The sequence below is a fragment of the Geotrypetes seraphini genome, chromosome 2 (genome assembly GCF_902459505.1).
Source record: "Geotrypetes seraphini chromosome 2, aGeoSer1.1, whole genome shotgun sequence".
In the NCBI taxonomy this organism is placed as follows: Eukaryota; Metazoa; Chordata; class Amphibia; order Gymnophiona; family Dermophiidae; genus Geotrypetes; species Geotrypetes seraphini.
This window is the reverse complement of record NC_047085.1, coordinates 108694065-108714080: the sequence shown is the minus strand read 5'-3', so window position 1 is coordinate 108714080 and position 20016 is coordinate 108694065. Positions and strand designations below refer to the sequence as shown.

The following is a 20016-nucleotide window of genomic DNA, read 5'->3' as shown; positions in this document are numbered from 1 at the left end:
CCCCCCCCGAGTGACAAATCATGAATCCACAATCCCAAGATAGACAGAAGGGCTGAAGTAGCATGTGTCAGAGGCACCTACCCATAAGCTCTCCCAAAGACACTCCCAAGCCCAGAAAGCCCAATCCCCTCAACAAGCCAACCAAAAGAATTAACCAAAAAATTCCGCCAGATGTGGGCATAACTATGATGGCAACCATGCTGAGCATATAAGTCGATACATGAGCTGCCACTGTGCAACTTCCGTTCCACCAACTGCCAAGAGGGGGCACCGGCTGATTCCACTTTGAGGCCAAAACCAAGCGGGCTGCCATGAGCACCAAAGTACAAAAGGAGGATTCCTCCCGCTCCAAGTCCAGATCATGCCAAAACAGCAAGGCATGACACCATTTAGCCAGTACCCTCCGTCTCAGAATGCGAGAAATTTGACTAAAGACCCTGGTCCAAAAGCCCTGCACAGGACCACCACATATGTAAATAGGTACCCACCTCCCACAACCCTGCCAGCACAAACCCCCCCTTCCCCTCCCCCTCATGTTAGCTAATAGTATAGGGGTATAATACCACTGAAGCATTACCTTAAATCCATTTTCAACTATCAAAGCAGCAATGCCAGAAGACACCTCCCTGGGAATAGCAGACCCCCAATCACCCTCCCAAGCTTTCATGTAAGGCAACACAGATATGCACCCAGCATTGAGGCACTTATAAATCACTGACAGGGCCCCCTTTCTAAGAACCGGACCCAATAAGAGCTCAAATGCCATTTTACCCTCCAGCATCTCCCCCCAAGAAGCCCGATGTTTGTACATAATGTATCACCTGTAGATAGGGAAAGATATCTCTAGGCACAGGCGATAACGAGTCGGACCCTCTTGAGACCAAGTCACAAAACTGTCCCATATAGACCAATCCCTGAGCCTCCCACCTCACGAACACCCCTGCCCGAGCAAACTCAGTTATAATGTAATGGAGTAAACCACGAATAACATCTCCCCTGAAGCAATACCCACCTCACCGCTCCCTCATACCTTCAATAAGGTCTGAACAGATGATAACCCCCCACCCCTACCCCCACCTGCCCCTGTACCCATGGATCATGCAATAACGGTACCCCGCCCTCCAAAGCCTGCTCTATATCCACCCATAGCTTCGGGTCCTGGGTCTGCCACTCCAATAGAGCTCGCAGCTGAGCCGCCTGATAATATTTCAGCACATTAGGGATCGCCAACTCCCCCTCTCTTTTACTCAAATAAAGAACCCATTGACACACCCGCTGACGACAACCAGCCATATAAAACAAAAAATACTACGCTGTACCCCATCCAACACCTTCCGAGAGAACCACACCAGGAGAGCCTGAAAGAAAAAGAGGAGGCGGGGCAAAACCATCATTTTAACTACCTCCGTTCTCCCCAGCCAAGAAAAGTACTTACTCCCCCTTCCCTCCAAATCCAACCTAATGCGATGAAGCAAGGAAACGTAATTAAGATCATACAAACTCGATCCCGGCGGCCCAAAATACACCCCTAAATACCGCAGAGAATGCTTAACCCACCAAAAAGAAAACTGCTGTTGGACCGCCACCACTCTGACCTCCGATAAATTCACATTCAACACTTCTGATTTCCCTACATTGACCCGAAAACCCGAAACCTCCCCGAACCTCTCCAACTCCGCCATCACCAGTTGCAGAGAGCTTTCCGGGTCTTCTACCATAAAAAGTATATCATCCGCAAACAGATTCACTTTATTTCATTTATTCATTTTTCTATATCGTTCTCCCAGGAGAGCTCAGAACGGTTTACATGGGTTTATTCAGGTACTCAAGCATTTTTCCCCTGTCTGTCCCGGTGGGTTCACAATCTATCTAATGTACATGGAGCAATGGGAGGATTAAGTGACTGAGTTCAAAGAAGTGTGGGATGAACAGAAAGGATCTAGAAATCAGAAAAAATAAGATTAAATATTGAACTAAGGCCAGTACTGGGCAGACTTGCACGGTCTGTGTCTGTATATGGCCGTTTGGTGGAGGATGGGCTGGGAGGGCTTCAATGGCTGGGAGGGTGTAGATGGGCTGGAGTAAGTCTTAACAGAGATTTTGGCAGTTGGAATCCAAGCACAGTACTGGGTAAAGCTAAGAAGAAAAAAATAAAAAAATTTAAATTGAATCAGGTTGGGCAGACTGGATGGACCATTTGGGTCTTTATCTGCCATCATCTACTATGTTACTATGTTATGTTACTATGCCCAGGGTCATAAGGTGCAACGTGGGTTTGAACCCACAACCCAGGGTGCTGAGGCTGTAGCTTTAACCACTGCACCATACTTTATATTCCCCAGTAGGCGTACGAATACCCTGGATGGTGGGGTTACTACAAACCCGCTGTGCAAGGAGTTCCACCACCAGTGCAAACAAGATAGGGAAAGAGGGCACCCCTGCCGTGTACCCCGAGATAAGGGAAAGAAAGCAGAATACCCCCCATTCACCTTCACTGTAGGCTGTTTTGATGATATTTTTCTTTTTTTTTTTCCCAAAATATTATTTATTTATCATTTTAATACATCCTAAAATACAAGATGTTTAAAGGAAATACAGATAATATAATACTCTCTTAGTCATAATACAAACCAAGAACTGAAATTTAAACATCCATAATAAATCAACTAATACAGTCCACAACCTGGGAGACGGAGACAAGATGAAAAATAAAAACCCCTCGGGAAAGGGGAAATATACAAAGAAATAAAGATATTAAGAAATAGAGCAGCTAGTTCTTATCCTATCCAAAATAGTAATACCACATAATTAACCTGTATCATTCGGGCTGTGTAGAGATTCCTTTACCTTCAAGGAAAAAACCTAATTGGGCAGGTTCAAAGAAAATATATTTACTCCCCTGATAGGAGACAAAACACTTACAAGGAAATCGCAACTGAAAACTTGCCCCCAAAGCAATCACCTTTGATCTATATAACAGAAATTCTTTCCTCCTAGATTGCGTCCACCTTGAAACATCAGGAAATATGTATACCCTTTCCCCCAAATAGGTAATCTGCTTTAAATTGAAATATAATTTCAGCAACATCTCTTTATCTTGAAGAAATACCAACGAGACCAATAAAGTTGCTCTTCCCAAAATTTCAATATTTTGAAAGACTGCAGTATAGCGGAAATATCTAATTGAGCATTTTCCTCTACTAAAGCTTTTTCTTTCTGCATTTGTTTTAAATAATAAGTTCTTTGTATCGGGGGAAGGCTTGCTTCTGGTACGTTTAGAACATTCAACATAAAGTTTCTTAAACAGTTCTTGAGGTGACATAAACTTGGCAACCGGAAAAATTAAGAATCCTCAAGTTCAAATTCTTCTGCTGGTTTTCCAAGTTTTCAATCTTTCTCAAAATTTATCTGTTGTTTGTTTGGTAATTAAGTTCTTAGTCTCTGTTGTTACTTTTTCTAAGTTTTTTAAGTCCACTTGGTGTTGCTGGGTAATAGACTCTAAAGAGCTTATCCTGGAAGTAGAATTCTGAGTTATAGTAACAAAGTTAGAACATACCAGGTGAAGATTCTCAATCACAGACCAATAGAGTCCAGGGGTACAGCCTGTGGTTTCACCAACGGTCCAAGGAGGGAGATACCAGCCGTCTTTGGTACGGCTCCTGCTCCAGGAATGATAATTCTGGGCTCCTGCAACCTCCCCCACCGCTGTCTACCGACGGCTCCTCTCCCCCAGAACGCTGCTTCTCCAACATCGAGGTCAGCGTGTCTGTTGTATGTTTCACTTCCGGGTTCGCTTCGGAGAGAAAGCAAGCCTCCCCCCACACACCGGGGGAGCCCTCTAGCCAAGTCTGCTGCTGCGAAGATTCTCCAGGATTGGGAGGGGTGTGCGGTCCTCGTGGGCTCAGCGAGAGAGACATCTCGCAGCCCAAGCTGTGGAGTTCCCGCTCCCCAGCAACGGAGACGCCCGATATGGAAGGAGGGACTGTAAAAGCTATTATTACAGTCTGCCTCGGCGTCGAGGAGCCCGAGGTAGGTAGGAGGATACTCCTCGTTTTTCCTCTCGTTTAGGCATGGAAATAGCGTTTTTTAAGAATGAAATAAAGAAAATTTTCCCCTAGAAGAGAGAAGTGCTCCTCTCAGCGTCCTGCTCCCGATGATATTTTTCTTAACAGTTTCCCTATGCTATCGGTTACTCCTTGGATATAGGGGAGCACTACCATTTTTTCATTTTTTTGTTCTGTCACAACGTTGTCCTCTGATTGTTGGCCATTGTTGATTTCATGGTTTGTGTTGTCCATGACTTTTAGGGATGAAAGGTAGCCCTTCTGTTGTAGCCATTAGCAAGAAATGTGTCCTGGAGTGTGTCCTTTTCTTTCTGAAGACTGCCTGGACACTACTCTTTCTCATGCTCTTGACAAATTATAGATTAGAAATTGGCTGAAAATTAACTAGTTGTGGATCAGCATTATGTAACTCTTCTTTAGTACTGTGTAATCACTCCTGTCTTCAATTGAGTTGGAATCAATCCCTCCAGCAGAGATATATTAATGACCTGAGTTATTAAAGGAGCAATAATCATGACTAAAAGTTGTAGTATCCAACAGGGTACACCATCTAACTATACTGAGGAGGATTGATACTAACATCACTTTTACATCTTCCAAATTTTATGCTGTTCTAGTTGTGAAAACAAAAGAAAAGTCCAATAAGTCTGCAGTGATTGTCGAACAACAAAACACCAAAAGTGACTGCAGAAAGCGATGTACAAGATGTTAGAGTTTTATTGAAGTCAATAGAATGTTGTAGTATAAAGAATGGTTCACTTGTATTAGAAACCTGGACCCGAACGGTCCCGTGTTTTAAAAAAACACTTCTTCCTCAGGGGTCCAAGATCTTAAAGGTTGGAACCAAATGGGGTGCAACAAAGTGAGGAGGGTTTCGGGCATGTGAACCGCTAAAAATGTCCAATGGAAAATCCGTCTCTGTTTAACTATTAGACAGAGACAGATTCTCCACTGGACATTTTTGGCAGTTCACATGCCCGAAACCTCCTTACTTTGTTGCACCCCATTTAGTTCTAGCCTTTGAGATCATGGACCCCTGGGGAAGAAGTGTTTTTTAAAACACGGACCGTTAGGGTCCAGGTTTCTAATACAAATGAACCATTCTTTAGACTACAACATTCTATTGACTTCAATAAAGTTCTGACATCTTATACATCGCTTCTGCAGTCTTTTTTGGTGTTTTGCTATTCCAGTTGTCACCATCAATTTCTCTTACATACTATTCAACAGGAAACAATTCTTTCCATCTACTCCTAAACGGCATGAACCTCATCAAATAGATGGAAAATTCAGTGTGGCTGGTAAGTATTTCATTAGCATTTTCTGCTTTTTTCAGATTTACCAGCCCTCAATATTTAGCAGCCTGGAATAATGGTCTAGAATTTGTTTCTTCCCAAGTCTTAAATCCAAGTAATTATTTTCTTTTCCTTCACAGTGAGATCTATAATTAAGTTTTTTTGCCTTCATGGCAGGTGTTAGTATGAATAAACTATGACCCACACAGAGTAGCAGATGTGGCTTTGGCTGCCTTGTTGGACTGACTGGATGGATCATGCAGGTCTTTATCTGCTGTTATTTATTGTTACTGTTTATCAGTGTTTCAGGATCACATTTTTTGTCACCTATGCTCCAAAATGTCAACATTTTTGGTGTAATAACTCCCCATGATACTAACCCCCTGTTTTACGAAGCTGCGCTAGCGGCTCCCACGTGGCAACGGCCCCGAAGCCGTTACTGCAACACAGCCGCTAGCGTGACTTCGTAAAACAGGCCTTAAGTCTTATTTTTATATCCAAGTCACTTCCCTCTTCTTCATAAACTGAGTTCACTTCATACTACTTCTTGGACCACTTTATAGTTGCACAACCACTATTGTTAGGAGTTCAAATTCTTACAAAATCCTATATAAAATATCCAAATTGTATTAGGAAATGTTTCAATTTATTATCTGCAACTTTGTATCAAAATAATAAATTTAATCCATTGTGTGTGAAGTGTTTCAGAGACTATCATCATATTCTCACGTCCCCATCACTGTCTAAATATGGTATAAATATCAATAATAAGTAAGAACCAGGCACTTACCTGGAAAGCTGACGGCTAAAAAAACTAACGCCTGCTCAATGCAGGCGCTAGCGGCTAGCTCGACAAGCGGTTTAAACGCTCGTTAAACCTCTACCGCAGCTTGATAAAAGGACCCCAATGCCTTGGAAAAGAGCTGGATAAGAGGAGCCGTGGAGTTTCCGTAAGATATCAAAATTTGAAATATGTATTTTTTGAACCTTCTCACCTAACTGCTTTTCTATCCATGAAAATGCCTTTAAGGAGTATGACATTTTGAGCTCTTAAGGTTGATATTCTCTGGGAACCAGGCATCAGATGATGTAATTTGCTTTGTTTTCTAGATAAATCTAGTAGTACTGTATTATTCTGCTCTATGTAATCTTGGATCTAAGAATAGTTGAGAATGATTAGTCTAAAATGTTTATATATTTTGTATTCCTGATAAGTATTAGACTGTATCAATCATTTCTGTACAAGTTTTATGCTTGATAAGATAATTGAAACTTGATAAATAAATAAATAAGAATATAAGAGCAAAAGGCTTGCTGAAATGGGTCAGACCAACCAAGTGTGGCAAATTCAAGTCGCAAGAATCTGGCAAGATCCCAAAGCATAGCCAGATTTCCTGCTACTGACCCCAGGGATAAGTAGTGACTTTCACCATGTCTTCTTTAAAAAGCAGTTTATGGACTTTTCCTCCAGTATCATGTCCAAACCTTTTTTTAAATCAACATTCTAACTGCTTTAACACATTCTCTGGCATTGAATTTGAGTTTTTGTTAAGTGGGAAAAAAGTTCTGTTTGTTTAAAAAGTATTTCCATGTTATATCCTCAAGAGAAATGTTTAAAAAATGAAGACAGAATAAATTAAGTGGAATGAATGTTAACTTGTAACCCGTCCTGAGCTTTCTGGGAGGACGGGATAAAAATCGAAATAAATAAATGAAATGTCAAATATCTTTTGAATGATTTGTCAAAATTCTGACCAGAAAGGCTGAATATCAGAGTAGAATAGAATATCATCTAAGTGTTAATCTCGGCCTTACAGAACAGAAATTAGTGATTATTTTATCCAACTTATGGTGTTTAACCAGGGTCTATAATGCATGGTATGCCAGAAAATATGTTCTGTTAATGAGGCAGAGGGGTATTCTTGCACAACATGTTCCCAGAAAGAAGAACAGCTGGCATCAGTTAAGACATTTTTATTTATTACTCCCAGACTTTCTGTACACTATTGGCACTACTTGCTTTTTAAGATTATGAAGAGTGAACTCTGACTGGCCCTCAAGTATTATTTGGCATACATCCATGGTGCTAGCAGTATTGTTAAAATCCTGAAATTAGTGTTCGAAGACAACATGCCAGTTGAAGCCATTTAAAAAATGTTGAACATATTTTATTAAAATATAAAAAGAAACAATATTCTATACAATTGTCATTTTATAAATACAAATAATACAGGGCAAAGATCAACAAAACCCGTCTCCCCTCCCCTTCACATATATCCCCTCTACTATCAAAAAAACTGAATAAGCCAAATTATTACAGAATGCTACACAAATATCATGTAACAGAATACCACATTTTTCTTCTATTACCCCTCTCCAACACTGTGCCACATCTCTCCCTCTATCACTTTGCCCAACATTCCTCCCCCTTTGCCCAACATTCCTTCAGTCTATTCCTCTCTTCCCTCTCCACCACCATATCCAACATTCATCCTTCTCTTCCCCATGCATCTCTACCTCACTCCGCTCTATGCCCAATTTTCCTCTTCCTTTCCCCATGTGCACCATCTCTTTCCCTCTCACTCACACTCTCAAACCCAACAATTGTCCCTTTCTGTTCTCTCCCTTCCTCCCTCCTTCCTTCCTGTGTCCCAAGTTAGGTCCCCCTTCCTCCTTCCTATGTCCCAAGTTCGTGCCCAGAAGGGGAGATCCTCATTGCCTTCCAGCCTTTGTCCTTCCTCCCTCCCTCCCTGCAGCGCCAAAGCCTGTGCTTCGGTACGGCAGGGAGGGAGGAAGGGCAAAGGCTGGAAGACAGGGAGGGCCTCCCCTTCTGGCACTAACTCAGGACATAGGCAGTGTGGGCCACTGATTTCTAGTCCGCCGCTGTACCCGCCATCCCGCATTTAATTATCCCTGCCATAACTCCGGGAAGGGAAGGCCAGGCGGCCCACAAGCCTTCCCCCCGACGTCAGCGATTGGCTGGCCCGGACCTTATCTCCAACGTCAAGATTGACGTCAGGGGAAGGATTGTGGGCCGCCTGGCCCTTCCCGGAGTTGCGGCAGGGAATAATTAAATAGAGTGGCAGGCGGAGATAATAAATGGAGCTGGTGGACAGCCCGCGTACCCTAGGTTGAGAAACCCTGGGGTACAGTATTCTGCTCTAAAGGCTTCACTTTAATTTTTACTGCTTGCCCCTCCCTCCTCACACTTAGCTCCTTGTGCAGATATATAAACTGAGCACTTAAGAGGTAAGAGCTTGATTCTTTTTACAAGGAACAATGGGGCCAAGGTCTTTATCCTTTACTCTACTGTAAACACAAATTCACAGTTTTGAGAAATGCTAAACCAAGCATCTGTGATAATATCTTCTAGATAGAAAAATTGCTCGTGATATTATGAATGTATTAGTGGAGTTGTTTACCAAAAAATGTAAATATTGCACGAATATACAGCTACATGCTACAAAAACAAATCCTTATTTCATGAGTAATTTTTGGATTATAATATGTACCTTAAATATGGTGACCCTCATTGTTTTTCTGGATTTTTTTTCTGTTTCTCTACCCCTCTACCCAGGCTCAGGATGGAAAGGGAAAAGTAGAAGGGAAAGAGTGGTTGTTGAAGATAAGGCATATCTCAATAGACAAAAAAGAATGCATTTGGAATGTTGTCAACTGTTGATAGTACACCCCAATGAAGTTTGAAGGTGGGCTTTGGGGATGGATGTCATTGACACACAGTAGGCAGCAGTGACATGGCTCCACATGGGAAAATGCTTTCCTTCATCTCATTAGAGTCCAAAGTGGCCCCAGCTTAAAAATTAATGAAGATCACTGCTTTAAGAAATGATTGAAGGGGAGGAGATGGTGGTAGATAGTGTCATGAAAGAAGAACCCTGCCTTGCTCTTATGTCCTCCATATTTAATGGGTTTGTAGTTGCTGGGTAAGTAGTTCTGTAGTAGTTTTGGCATCTTTTGCAGATGTCACATTCGTTTCCATTAGTTCATCTAAGATAACCTGGACTTCATAGACTTCACATTTGCTTGTTTCTGTTGGAGGCTTCATCTACACCAATGGTCTCAAACTCTCGGCCCGGGGGCCACATGCGGCCCGCCAGGTACTATTTTGAGGCCCTCTGTATGTTTATCGTAATCACAAAAGTAAAATAAAACAGTTTCTTGATCATATGTCTCTTTAGCTATTAATTACAATATTATTATTAAGACTTGGCCAAAAGGAAAGATTTATAAACTATAAAGAGTTTTACCTCATGCACAATTGTCATTTCTTTAATAAGACATAAACTTTTTTTTTTCTGAGGCCCTTCAAGTACCGACAAATCCAAAATGTGGCCCTCCAAAGGGTTTGAGTTTGAGACCACTGATCTACACCGAGTCAGTCCTCCTTGACATCATTGATGAAAGCTGGTCAATACTGGATAAAGGTAATGACGCACTACTGATCCTACTGGACCTTAGTGCCGCCTATGACAATATTGACCAGCAACTCCTCCTGGACAGGCTCGCTGGATTAGGAATCAGAGACTCAGCCCTTCAATGGTTCACTTCCTTTCTACATCAGAGAACACAATCTGTGCTACTAGGCCAGGACAAATCTAGTCCCAAACCCATTAAATATGGAGTGCCCCGGAGCGTTCTGCTCTTCCCACTCCTCTTTAACCTGTACATCAAGCCTGTCATAGACATTGCCCACAAATATCCACTCCTATGCCGACGACTTACAACTGTTGATCCCACTAAGTAAAGACTGATCCACCCAACTCACTAACCTCCGTCACTGTCTTGATGACATGAAGAATTGGATGACGGACAATAAACTCCAACTAAACACTTCAAAGACTGAACTCCTCTGGATCAGAAAAACGAATACCAACTTCACTCGACCAACACTGTTCTGGGAATTCACCTCCCTAACAGCAAAAGACCAGGTTCGCAGCCTCTGAGTGATACTAGACGGCCACCTATCCCTCTCAGCCACATCTCTCAAGTGGTCTCTACTTCTTACTACTACCTTCACCAGCTCTAAAAAATCAAATCCTGCCTTTCAAAATCAGATCTGGCCCAGCTCCTCTATGCCTTTGTGTTCTCAAGGATGGACTACTACAACGCTATCTTCAACGGACTCACCTGGAAAGATCTGAAATGCCTTCATGGATACAAATCTCAGCAATCCACCTCCTATACAATCTCAACTTCCGTGACCCCATTACTCTAGCGCTGCGGGATGCTCGCTGATTATCTACCAGTCAACAAACATGCCTTCAAAGCCCTAGTAATAGCACATAAAAGTTTCCAATACAAAACTCCAACCTACATAGCAGCTAAACTACAACCATACTTTCCCAATCGCTCCCTCCGCTCTGACTTGAAGAGATGACTGTATCCCCGCAGGAAGATCTCTCAGACTAGAAACAGCAAGCAAACGCTCATACAGCCACTTTATCTCTTGCCTGTGGAACCAGCCACCTCTCAGATCAGGTCATCGCTAATGGTCTTTCGGAGAGCAACAAAGACTTTCCTTAATACCAAAGATACAGGCTCTTGTAAACTGACCCCTTTGAAAGTTATCTGCATCCCCTCACCCCGTATAGTTAGAAAACTGTCTCCTTGTATGCTTCCATCAATATCCCCTCTTCCTTTTTTTAATACTTTTGCCCTCTGTAGTCCCTGTCTTTAAACTTCATGTCCTCCTCCTGTGACTGTGAATGTCATTTTGTAACCCGTCCTGAGCTGTTGGGAGGACAGGCTAGAAATATAAATAAATACATCTTACTGCTAGTGGATGTTGTCTTCTCATTTTTGGTGGTTCATTTGTATCTTGATGCTGTTGGCTTTGAGAGGGAAGGGGGTTGTTTTGTTTTTCATATCAATCCTAGGTTGTTTTGTTGTTCCTGAAGTTCAGCAAGTTTTGCCTTATTCATTGCTTAACTTTTTCGTTTTCAACCCTGCTTCAACAATTTGTCTACAGATACTCAGTTTATTGCGGCTTGATATACTGCTTTAATTTCCAAAGCGGTTTACAACATACAATTTTTTTTAAAGTATCATTTAAAAAACTGGGGTAGTGACTTAACATACTAAAAGTTTCTATTGCCTAGACTTGGTATTAGAGGAAAAATGGTAGGGTTATAACATTTAAAATGAGATGGTGAGGGGAAAAAAACATTAGGGATGTTGGCCAAGTGGTCTTGAAGATTAATGTTCATAGCCAAGCAAGACATCTCATAGCAATCAACATGGTCAATGCTCTGGATGACATTTCAAAAGCATCACATGCCATCCTTGTCATATATTTCCTGGTTTGCAGGAGACTCAGTTCTTATGCCCTCCTTTTTTTGTTTTTTAACAGTATTTGGGATGTTCTCTACTAACTTGTCCTTTGACAAGCTTCTTTGTTCTTTATTAGAGATGCTGCTCTACTCTTAAGAAATTAGAACTTTTTTCCAGAACTACTGAAAAGGCAAGAACAAAATCCAAATTTAAAAAAGAAATCCTTATTCTTGTGCTGATGATCATGGTGCTTCCTTTATTTAATTTCAGCCCTTACTGTTTTTATTTTATTTGAAATTGTACTCTTTATTTGATACTTATTTACCAGTTCTTGATAGACGGTATATCAAATAACAAATAAACTAACTTGCTAGTAACTGTTCATATCTATGAACTGCTCCTTGAAACATTTACAGTGGACTTTGGACTCTGACAAGTTTTTACATATACATTACTAACCCCCTCCCCCCCCTTTTTTATTTATTTTTTTTTTTTTTACTAAGCCATGATAGAGGTTTCTACTGTGGCCTGGAATGTTAAATGCTCCAGCGCTGCTCCCATGATCTTAGTATTCCTATGATCGTGGGAGCAGTGTTGAAGCATTTAGCGCTCCGGGCTGCAGTAGAAACTAGTGCTGCCCGATTCAGGAAAAAAAATTGATTTGATTCAATTCAGCCTACTGAATTGTTTTTTCGATTCTATTTTCCTGCCCAATTGGGTGTTGTTTTTCAAACATCCTGGTGGGTTTATTTTATAGCCTCTTCACCCCCTTTGCCTTCTCCTAACTGCACTGACGCTGTGGTGTAAACAAAATTAACAAACAAAAAACACTTTTCCTCTCTCTCTTAAATCCTAGCTCACGTTTGTGGTCTAACACCAGCTCTGACAGGATACACATTTCAAATCTGACATATTGTAATCACAAAATGGAAAATAAAATTAGTTTTTCTACTTTTTGTTGTCTGGTCATTATTCAAATCTTGTTGGTCCCTGGCTCTGGTTGTCTTCTGATAACTTTTTTGCCAGGGTCTCCTTCTTTCTTCTTTCTCCATTCTAACCATCCATCTTCCATCTCTGTCCCTCCCCTTCTGTTTCCCTTCCCTCCCCCGGAGGTCTGGCATCTTTCTTTTTTTTCGTCTCCATCCATAGATCCACCTTTCTTAACTACCCTTTCATCCAGCATCTCTCCCTCCTTCCCCACCACCCCAGGGTCCACCATCTTTCCCTTTCTTTTCCCAACTACCCTCCTATCCAGTATCTCTATCCCCCCTTCACATCATCCCTTGTGTCCAACTTCTCTCCCTTTCTGTTCCTTCCCTCCCTAAATCCCATTGTCCATCATATCTCTCCCTTTCCTCTATTTTTAGACCCATTATTTCTTCCCCCCCCCAAAGTCCGGCAATATGCACGTCTCTTTGAACCCCCCTTCCCTCCCTCCGTGTACATCTACACCAGGGGCACCCCCCCCTTTAAGGTCTGTTCCCCCCTGAAGGCCTGCACCTCCCCCCTGAAGGACTGTCCTTCCCTTGAAGGCTTGCCTGTCCCCCTGAAGGCCTATGCCCACCATCCCTGGCCTGTCCCCCTTTGAAGACCTTGTCCCCCCTTGAAAGTCTGTCCCCCCTTGGAAGGCTTGTGCCCCCCTTAAAGACCTGTCCCGCCCTGATAAGCCTCTGCCACCATTCCCTAGCCTGTCCCCCCTTTGAAGGCCTGCCTGTCCCCCCTGAAGGCCTATGCCGACCATCCCTAGCCTGTCCCCCCCCCCCTTTGAAGGCCTGTCCCACTCCCTGAAGGCCTATGCCACCATCCCTGGCCTGTCTCCCCTTAAAGGTCTGCACCCCCCCTTAAAGGCTGTCCCACCCCCTGAAGGACTGCTCTCCCCCCCCAAAGGACTGCGGACAACCCCCCTCCCAGGAAGGCCTCCCTGCACCGTTTACCTTAAAGCTTCAGCCTGCAGCGAAGATTGCGATTACAGCGTCTTTGCAAAATGCTTTGAGCTGTTTCCTCTGCTGTGGTCCCGCTCCTCCTCTGACGTCAGAGGCAGGATCACGGTGGAGGAAACAGCTTAAAGCACTTTGCAAAGACACTGTAACCGCGATCTTCGCTGCAGGCTGAAGCTATAAGGTAAACGGTGCGGGGAGGCCAGGGGGAACACAGAGGCGTTCCCGGGGAGGGGATGCGCAGTCCTTTGGGGAGGCCAGAGGGGAAGTCGACAGCAGCACTTCCTGACTGACCCTCCCTCCTCGCCCTCTAAAGCATATGCGGCAGCAGCCGGCCAGCAAGAGCAGCGCTGCTGCTCCTGCTTTTATGGGGACGAAGGGGGAGGGTCCGAATTGGGAAGGACGATTTTTAAAAATTTAAATCGATTCCAATCGATTCACCCGAAGTGAATCGGTGAACCGATTTGAATCGTGAATCGGGCAGCACTAGTAGAAATCTCTACCAATAGCTTAGTAGAAGGGGAGATAAATTTGTTAAATGGAAAAAAAACACCTTTTTTTTTAGTTCAAATGTTCATCTTATTGGGTGCTTCCATTTTTCATGGAAATCAGAGTTGCTGTGTAGGGCTTCCAAAAGCACTCTCAGAAGCCAAATCAAAAATGCAAATGGGTCCCAGGCCAAAGGCTTGGTAGCACGTCTAAGGCCTTCAGGATGGATGTTCTCTTAAGTAAGATGGGCCTTCAGCTAAGGACATGCATGCTTTTTGATTTAAATTTTTGGAATGCCTCAACAGGAAACTTGAAAGCCCATTTAGGGGGGTTTATTGACTGGGAATTAATTCTGGAATTGATATAATGTGAAACCACAGCAAGTTCATTTGGCTTTGTCCTGGGGTGATGTGGGGGGCACAGCAAAGATTGTTGGCCTTTTTTTGTGTTCCCTGATATCATAAGCCTGCAGAATGGTGCTATTCACCATTCTCACTTCTTGTATTTTTAAAAAAAATTACGCTTGTAGGGGTTAAGTAAGTACTCAGCATGTAAACTAGAAGTATTCAGTGTGTCATTGGATATAATTCTGTATACAGGATTACTTGTATGCATGTTCGTGCTTCTTGTGCTATGTTTAATGCAGTGTTGTTTCCTAATTAGTACTAAAATCCTTGTCACATGGAAGGAAGTAACCCACTACACTAAGCGATTTTGTCAGGCTGATGTAATACTTTCTCTGTACAGAGAAACACTTATTATTTTTGATGCTGGTAGAGGAAAATATTGCTTTCAAGATTAAAATACCGAGTAATGATTATATTTCAGGAGGCCAGAACTTACCCCCTCTTTTACTAAGTTGCGCTAACCGATTAACGCGTCCCTAGACTAGCATTTAGCGCACCTTAGTAAAAGAGGGCCTTAGTTTCCTACCCCCATTTAGGTTGGTAATTTTTGATACTGCTCAGAAAATAGAGAACTTGGTTTGCAAGTGTTTGCAAGACAAGCAAAACATTTTATTAAATTTTAACTTGATATACAAGCAATGTCTTGCAATACAAGTACATACAGTGTACACACATCACAACTAAGCCGATGATTCTTCTCTCTCTGGCACTGCAAGAGTATAGTGACTGTTCTAAATGAGCGAGGTCTTGCAATACAAGTATGTATAGTACTTTGTATAAAGTTTTGGGGTTGTGGAACCAATCTTCTGAGTCTCCATTATTTCTTATGGAGAAATTCGCTTTGATATACGAACAATTGCTTTGGATTACAAGCATGCTTCTGGAACAAATTATGCTCGCAAACCAAGGTTTGACTGTATTCCTAAACATTTCCACACAGGAAGAAAGTGAAAAATCACATGGCAGCAAACTACTAAAGCTGATATGATTAACAATAAACTTCTTTCTCTATTTTCTGAGCAGTATCAAAAATTACTATACTCTTGCAGTGCCAGAGAGAGAAGAATCATCGGCTCAGTTGTGATGTGTGTACACTGTATGTACTTGTATTGCAAGACATTGCTTGTATATCAAATTAAAATTTAATCAAATGTTTTGCTTGTCTTGCAAAACACTTGCAAACTAAGTTACTTGCAATCCAAGGTTTTACTGTACATATATTCCTCCAGCTTCTTGACTATAATGTGGGGTTTAGTGACACTATAGCATTGCTAATTCAAGTGTTTTAGAACTGTCTTCTGAAATACTTGCCTCATGTGATTTGTAATTTTTTCTTTTTTCATTCTGCAGGAGAAAAATAGAAGCAAACAGTAATTGGATGGAAATATTCTGCTAGAATTAAAACACTAATGACGTACAGCCTGGAAATGCCTAATATGTCGAAGATGACGTTAAAGCTTTTTTTCCCCTGCTTAAAGTGACATCTTTGAAGACTTTTAAACATAACAATGGACTTTTCTTGTAATGGTCCTCATTTGTGCATCTGCTCTTTTATGCTCATCAAACACACTTGAGGATTGAAATTTTATCAAGCACTTTCTTGTCCTGAAACTTTTACCAGTGTCTGCTCTCTTTTGTAAAATTATGCATTCTAGCTATGGCACAGGAGACAGGACAAATGCAAGGATTCATTTAACTCTTTTGAGTTATAACTACTAACAAATAACCGTTAAAAACATGATGCAATGTTGACTTAAACATTGCTTTTCAATCTGATTTTTCTTTGTGTTTTTTTTTGTTGGCAATTTAATTTTAGCAATTTAATAGATTGAAATGAATATACCAAATCATGCCATACTTAGCTCTGGATTTAAAAGTCTGAATGTTCATGTAATATTTTATTGTAGTAAATTTATGAGAATCCACCTTCAAATGCAGCTTAGCCATATCAGAAGCAACATGCTATACTTTGCAGATTACATCTGGATAATATTTTTCCTTCTTTCTAACTTTTTGGTTAAGAAGCTACTAATTTCCAGGTTAGTGAGCCTTAACCAATTCACTGCACACCTGCTTTATTTTATTTTTTTTTCTGTAATCTGTATACTGAAAAAGTGCATTTGTCTGAGGAATCTTTTAATACCACTCAATGAAATCTGTGTTTTCAGTAAATGTACCTCAGTCTAATACAGACATTTAAGGACCTTTATAGCAACATTTTGAAAAAAAAATCCTCAGTTCATACTTCTGGGTTTTTGCAAGCCTGATAGATTGCTATCATGGAAAAGTGAAAATGTACTTGGGCAATTTCACTAGCTAAATAAACATAATTCTTGTTTAGCAAGCCTTTACCTCCATGTTTTTATAACTTTTTCCCCACATTTCATTTTGGATTAAAACTCCTACTTAGATTTGTACCCTGATCATTGATAAAAATGTCTTTTATAAATGTCATGTGTTCTGATTAATCACAATTATAAATGTGTTTGAGGCAGCATTTGTGTTTGGATTATTCATATACTAAAAGTGTTAAGCAAGTTACTTAAGGTATTTCTGTGCAATTGAACAGTCAAGTAAAGAAGTTCTGCTTATTTAGGGAGACATTTGTACAATCAAAAATGTCAACAAGCTGTGTTAACTCATTTGACTGCTTAATATGCTGAACGTTCTGTGCTAGCTTCAGGGATAGCTTTCTCTTTTTAGAACAGCAATGAAGGAGATGATATGTGAAATGCTTAAAATAGATTTAGAATGTTAGAATGTATGTGCAGCCCCTAAACACTTTGCAAAAATGTTCATATCTTGTTTGGTGACCTATTTTTAACAGTGTTTAATATTCACCAAATTTATTCATAAAATAAGTGCAGTACATTTTTGGAGGAAGGATATTCAATGATTTTTGAAATTATTTTAGGCAATCCAGCAGTGTGCATGGAGTTCATATTTTTCTTATATTAACATGCATGAACTGTTTTACTATACAGCATACCTTTTACATTAAATGGGCTTTATTATTTTTTTCTGGGATTTTAATAACTATTTTTAGCATTTAAAATGTAGTGTGAAGACAGGTATAGACTTATTTTCATAATTTGGGGGTTTACTATATTTTTCTGTTTAAAGTATAGAGTTTCTCCACTGCTAGTTTGATTTCCTTGTGTGAGACAGAGGAAAGCATGTGACAGGTTTGTTCACTAAAAGTGGCTGTCATTGATATGGTGTACCACACAAAGCACATACTTTTAACACATACTGAAGTTTTGATATTGGTGTTACCAGCAGGACTGCATTTTTTTTTTTTTAAATTTACTCTCTTTCAGTGATTTATCTGGCGGTGTTATAATTGAGTGAAAATCCATATATTCTGAATTATATAAATCTGAAAACTCAGGAATTTTGGAGTGAAGAGTTTCAAAAATTGAAAAGGAGGGGGCACACTTATTTATCTGCATGTCTAAAGCAAAGACCTTATACTTGTAATAGAGATTTATTCCTGTAAGTATATGAGGAAAAATAGGTTTCAAGCATTCATCCCCTTATGACTACATTTGTGGAAGAGATCTTTGTGCTAGTTATGGAATGTGTGTCATTCATTTAGGTGTTATGTGTATATCAGGTATATGCCAGCTTTTTATTTTATTAAAAGTAACATCATATTTCTACAAGATCTTTTCAGTGTCAGCTGGGGTTACTTTATCAGTGACTGAGTTACAAATGTGTCTCTTCTATTAAAGAGAGTGGATTTCAAGAAGAGAGTGGATTCCTATATACAACTGCCCTCCTTTTAATTAACATGAGCAAACCAAGAGACAGACCTTTAGAAATATTGTTGTGTGCATCTCATCTATTTACACAGAATCAGATGTATTATAATGAACCCATTGCTGTTGTGGGAGTTATTTATAGTTCAGCTCCCATATATGTGTAACCTTTAATGAGGGAACAATCAATATGTAGCACCTTATACAGTATAATGTATTATTTCTTATATTTGCTGATGAAATGGGCAATGAATGTAAATCCTAGTAGGTTGGTATCTATCCCCATTCTGCAGTTTATAGCAGGCAGCATCAGTTTTTTGGCCGAGGGGGGACTGAAGCAAACATTTTATGTAAGTTTTAATCTGTTGTGCATACCCATCAAAATAGTACAACTTTACAGCCTAGATTGGATGCTTTAAGTGACCTGATTATTTAAAATTGTGCATTCCCTCCTGTTAAAAAAAAAAAGAAAAATTGCTTACTCTGGTCTTTTATTCCTGATGTAGTTTCTTAATTTGATTTTTGTTTGCCAACTAGCCTAATATCCTGAAGTATATTTAGAAAATCAAGGAAAACCTTTATTTCCCTTTATTTGTATTCAGAATTATGCCTTGTAAAATTCCATAGTCAAAGGAATGAATAAAATTGCTTGTCTTTCCTCATTACAAAAGTTTGAGGCTATTCAGATTATGCTGGTGGTGGTTTACATGATAGCAGATTCAATTGATAGGTAGAGCCTTTTTTGTAACAAACGACAGGCCTTGCCATTGGTGCTTTGCTATCCCTTATGAATATTTCAATAAAATGTTAACATTTCAAACTATTGATGTTTCATTTTAAATTATCTGTTTAATGCATGCAACCATTTATTTACACACTTGGGCCTGATTCTACATAGAACACTGTTCTCGGTGGCTGCCTAAGGAGTGCTGAGTAATAGGTACTAGTGTCCTATGCAGATTGTAACTGCCCAGACACCTCACCCCTCCCTCCCTCGATCTCTACCAGCACCCATGTCGCCGGTTATGCAGATTGTAACTGCCCAGATACCTCACCCCTCCCTCCCTCGATTCTCTAACCAGCACCCAGTCGCCGGTGGCTGGTTAAAGAATCGCACCTTAGCCTGATCACTAAGATAAGTGGCTCAGCTGCCTATCTTTGCTGAGGGATCCCTTGCCATCAGCTGATTGCGGAAAGGGAATCCTAATCAGCTGAAACCAGCAGGACTTCCCGAAGTTGCACTTCGGAGAGTCCTGCTGGGCAGCTGATCAGGGGGAAAATGCACCTGCCACAATCACCTGAGCCGGCTGTGGCAGATGACTCTCCACCCCCACCCCCACCCCCAGCGGCTGGCAGCAGGAAGGAGTGGGCATCTCTTCTGCCAATCCACCATGGGGGTGTGGGAATTGAGGGCCGGCAGCAGAAAAGAGTGGGCATCCCTCCTGCCTGTCTCTGAATGAGGGGATGTCAAAGGGTTCAGGCTGCCAGTGGGCAGGAGGGAGTGGGCATCCCTCCTGATTTGTGGATGAATGTGGGGGTGGTGGGGGGGTGGGGGTCCTCTGCCGCAGCAGGTTGAACCGATCACAGTAGGGGTATTTTCCTCTGATCAGCCCCTTGGTAAATAGTCTAGTGAACATCCATATTGGGTAAGATCCTCTGTATATTGGACAGCTAATAAAATGTAATGCAGAGTTTTTAAGAACATGTAGTGGTCAAGCTCAATACATTGCATGGCAGCAGCATCAGGATTCTGTGGGTGCCATTCTGAATTA

At 41.1% G+C, this 20016-nt stretch overlaps 1 protein-coding gene across 2 annotated transcripts in view; it reads left to right on the top strand.

The window, feature by feature from the left end:
- YTHDF3 (YTH N6-methyladenosine RNA binding protein 3) overlaps nucleotides 1–19067 on the top strand; it is a 158552-nt gene extending 139485 nt beyond the window's left edge. For both annotated transcript variants that reach the window (XM_033933422.1, XM_033933423.1), the window contains one exon: nucleotides 15834–19067. Coding sequence is in view for 1 of the 2 variants with exons in the window: in XM_033933423.1 (XP_033789314.1) it covers nucleotides 15834–15857 (24 nt within the window). In the remaining variant the exon portion in view is untranslated. The remainder of the gene's footprint in view (nucleotides 1–15833) is intronic.
- Nucleotides 19068–20016: the final 949 nt, after the last annotated feature.